At 44.3% G+C, this 4,001-nt stretch overlaps 1 protein-coding gene across 1 annotated transcript in view; it reads right to left on the bottom strand.

Annotated features, from left to right (window-relative positions):
- Positions 1-4,001, bottom strand: part of pargl (poly (ADP-ribose) glycohydrolase, like) — a 9,157-nt gene extending 5,156 nt beyond the window's left edge. The window contains exons 1-7 of the mRNA XM_047570190.1: positions 3,720-4,001; positions 2,407-3,137; positions 2,227-2,316; positions 1,653-1,754; positions 1,444-1,515; positions 1,286-1,372; positions 1-35 (exon numbers count right to left, since the gene is read on the bottom strand). The exon at positions 1-35 is cut by the window's left edge and continues 126 nt beyond it. Coding sequence (XP_047426146.1) covers positions 1-35; positions 1,286-1,372; positions 1,444-1,515; positions 1,653-1,754; positions 2,227-2,316; positions 2,407-2,769 — 749 coding nt within the window. The 5' untranslated portion in view covers positions 2,770-3,137; positions 3,720-4,001. The remainder of the gene's footprint in view (positions 36-1,285; positions 1,373-1,443; positions 1,516-1,652; positions 1,755-2,226; positions 2,317-2,406; positions 3,138-3,719) is intronic.

The raw sequence follows: 4,001 nt of genomic DNA, 5'->3' as shown, positions 1-4,001 counted from the left end.
GTTGCTGAGTGTCCTCTACGGAGCAACGGGATAGGCTGGGGACATGGAGACACTCTTCATCATCATCATCACCATCATCATCACCATCATCATCATCATCATCATCATCATCATCATCATCATCATCACCATCACCATCACCATCATCATCATCATCATCACATCATCACCATCATCATCATCATCATCATCATCACCATCATCATCACCATCATCATCATCATCATCATCATCACCATCACGAACATCATCACCATCACGAACATCATCACCATCATCATCACCATCATCATCATCACCATCATCACCATCACGAACATCATCACCATCATCACCATCATCATCATCATCACCATCATCACCATCATCATCATCAACCATCAACATCATCATCATCATCATCACCATCATCATCATCATCATCATCAACATCATCATCATTATCACATCATCTTCATCATCATCATCATCATCATCAACCATCATCATTATCACATCACCATCAACATCAATCATCAATCATCAATCATCATCATCATCATCATCAACATCAACATCATCATCACCATCATCATCATCACCATCATCATCAACCATCTTCATCATCATCATCATCATCATCATCATCTTGTACTTTAGTCTCAAAGAGAAGGAACCTGGTGAAACTACTTTAGTTTAAGTTTAGTGGAAAAACGAATATTCACCTTAAAACTACGACAACATCAATCACACCAACGACAACTACAGCAACATTTATAACATCAAGTGCAAGATTAGACGTTTTATTTGTGGATTTTAAACATTGAGGATGTTGAAATCTTCAATTAAGCTGCAAAAACTGCAACAACAAAAACCATCATTACTTCAATAATAACAACTACAACAAAACCAACAACTACAACAAGAGCAAGAACTACAACAAGAGCAAGAACTACAACAAGAGCAAGAACTACAACAGGGACAACTGCAACTAAACCTACGACAACAGAAATAATAGCAACAATTACTACTACTGCTGCAATAACTGAAACGACAAACACAACAGCTACAACACTGATTACTACAACTACGCCCTCAACAATAGCTACAACAAAAACAAGTATTACCACATTCATGCAACAACGAACACAACCCTGAACTCTAACCCTGTATAAATAAAGTTTGACTTGATTTGATCATTCAACAACAACAACTAAAACTAGGCACATGATGGACAGTGTGTGTCTCTTTATAACCAGTTCATGGTCATGTTGTGTATTTGTTGTGTATTGTTGAGATGTGATACCTTCATCACGTGTTCTGGAAGCTTCGAGGCCAGAGCTGCGATCTTTGGAAACAGTTCTTTGAAGTGTTTTTCTCTTTTCTGTTCAAGCTGGAGAGGAAACATGAAGATATTTGTGTTTTTGTGGTGGAGTTCAGACCCTGATGTTTGGAGACACTGACCTTCAGGAACTTTTTCAGGGCGTCAAACTTCCACTGCTCTTTGTAGTTGGGGTTGTATTTCTTGATGACTTTCTGGTGGAGACAGAGACGAGGTTGAACCGTTCCTTCGCTAACAGATGCTAACAGGTGCTAACAGGTGCTAACAGGTGGTAACAGGTGCTAACAGGTGCTAACAGGTGCTAACAGGTGCTAACAGGTGCTAACGTTACCTCCACGTCGTCGCTGCTCGCTGATCTCTTACTGGCCAGAGCCTTCAGGTGTTTGGAGATCTCCTGCCACCTTGACGCCTGTGGGGAGCTGGGATTGCCCCCCTGAAACGAAGGAGGTTCATTAGGATGAATCAAAGTAATTAAACACCAGGTTGTTTAGGATTGAAGTGTTTCCATGGAAACGAAACAAAATAATGTCGTCGGATACGTGAGGAGAGGAGATTCACCTCTACTGGAAATAGAACAGGAGGAGGAGAAGGAGAAGGAGGAGAAGCAGAAAAGTGAAGAGAAGAAGAAAACAATTGGGGAGGAGATAAAGGGGGAGGAGATAAAGGAGGAGGAGATAAAGGGGGAGGAGATAAAGGAGGAGGAGAAAGGAAAGAAGATGAAGAGGAGGAGGATGAATGGGACGAGAAGAAGCAGGGGAGCATGAAAAGGTAAAGGTGGAGGAGGACAAGAAGACAAGGGGAGTAAGAAGAGGGATGGAGGAGAAGATTAACAAGGAGTAGGAGAAGAAGAGGAGGAGGAGGAGGAGGAGCAGCAGTGTTTCCTCCTCCTCCTGAATGATTCTTACTCGTGAACACGGCATCTTCACCACGTCACTGGACCAGACGTCTTGCCCTTCATGAGGAACTATTCCAAATTTTTGGTTGAAAGCCTGCACCTGAAACAAGAGGAATTAGGAGGGTGTGAGGAGGAGGTGAGGAGGAGGTGAGGAGGAGGTAAAGAGGAAGTGAGGAGGAGCCAGTCTTACATGGATGAGGATCGTGTGCCAGGGGTGGACGTTCAGAGATCCCAGATTCTGGTAACAGTCCCGGAGTCGCTTCAGATCCTTCAGCTCACAGCATGAAGACGACACCTCCTGCTCCTGCTCCTGCTCCTCCTTCTTCTTCTTCCATTTACTTCTATCATCAACACTGCTGCAAGGTTCAGCTGAGGAGGAGGAGGCCTGACTCCTGCTGTCGTTGCTGCTCTGCTGCCATTCAGGCTTCTTCTTCTCCTCTGCCGTGTTGCAGGAAGGTTTCACTGAGGAGGAGGAGGAGGTGGAGGAGGAGGAGGAGGAGGCCTGACTCTTGCTAACGTCGCTGCTCTGGTTCTTTTTAGTCTCGTCCTTCATCTCTACGTTGTTGCAGGAAGGTTTCACTGAGGAGGAGGAGGAGGAGGAGAAGGAGGAGGAGAAGGAGGAGGAGGAGGAGGAGGAGGAGAGAAGGAGGAGGAGGTGGAGGAGGAGGAGGAGGAGGAGGAGGCCTGACTCGTGCTGTCGTCGCTGCTCTGGTTCTTTTTAGTCTCGTCCTTGTTCTCTACGTTGCTAGTGCACGTTTTCCCTGACGAGGAGGAGGTGGAGGAGGAGGAAGGGGGGGATTGACTCCTTCCATTGTTGCTGCTCTGGTCCTTTCCAGCCTCCTCCTCCTTTTGACGGTGGAGGATCTCAGGTTGGAGAAGCCCCTTCATGCTGGAGCTGTCGTTACGTTGGTTTTTTGCCATCTGTGGAGGAGTTAAACAGCTGATCAGACAACATCTGCTCTTTAATCTTCATCTGAGACCTTTTAACCTGCAGGTTAATGGATCAGTGGCTCCACCTAGTGGAGACTCTGAGACTCAGGGAGAAGCTGAAGTTCGGTTTCTTTAGTTTCAGCTGGTTTATGGATGAACCAGGACTCAGAAACAGACCTGGACCATCTGAGGAGCTACTCATCTGAACTTTGGCCTCCTGCCCTCTGGGGGGCGCTATAGGAGCATTAGCTGCACAACAAACTGACTCTTCAGTAACTTTTAATGTTCGTGTTTTTGATTTTAATGATTGTTTCTTAGCTCTACCACAGACTTTATTTTATTTTTAAGTCGCAGAGTTTGTCTGGTTTCTACGAGGATTCGTTTCTGTCCTGTTCTTTACTTTTATTTCAGTTTAGTTGTTAAATCTTTAAAGCAGCTTCGCCTCCAGTGAATCTGACCTCGTTCGTGTCTGACGCAGCTGTTCTGGGTTCAGGGTTCGGTGCCATTACGCACGGAATTACGCAAAAACACAAAAAACAACAAAGAGAAAAGACTGAGCTGGAGTTCACTGACCTTCCACCGCGGACTGTTCAGAGTTTTCTGCTGTTTCCTGAACGTTTCATCGATGTAAAATCTGTGGAGACGAAGGAGGAGTGAGAGCAGAGCTCAGGAAGAGAAAGTGAAAGTATTTCAGAGATTTAACTTTCATTACGACAGAAACAAAAACTGTCCCAAATTCTTTAGACTTTTAGATTTTATCTTTATTTTTCATTTAAAACGAAAGAACAACTACGATTCCAGCTTCAAAAATGTGACTATTTATTTAGCTTTTTTCTCTTTAACGACAGTAAATTC

Source organism: Mugil cephalus, chromosome 19, assembly GCF_022458985.1.
Source record: "Mugil cephalus isolate CIBA_MC_2020 chromosome 19, CIBA_Mcephalus_1.1, whole genome shotgun sequence".
NCBI lineage: Eukaryota > Metazoa > Chordata > Actinopteri > Mugiliformes > Mugilidae > Mugil > Mugil cephalus.
This window is presented reverse-complemented; position numbering and strand designations above follow the sequence as displayed.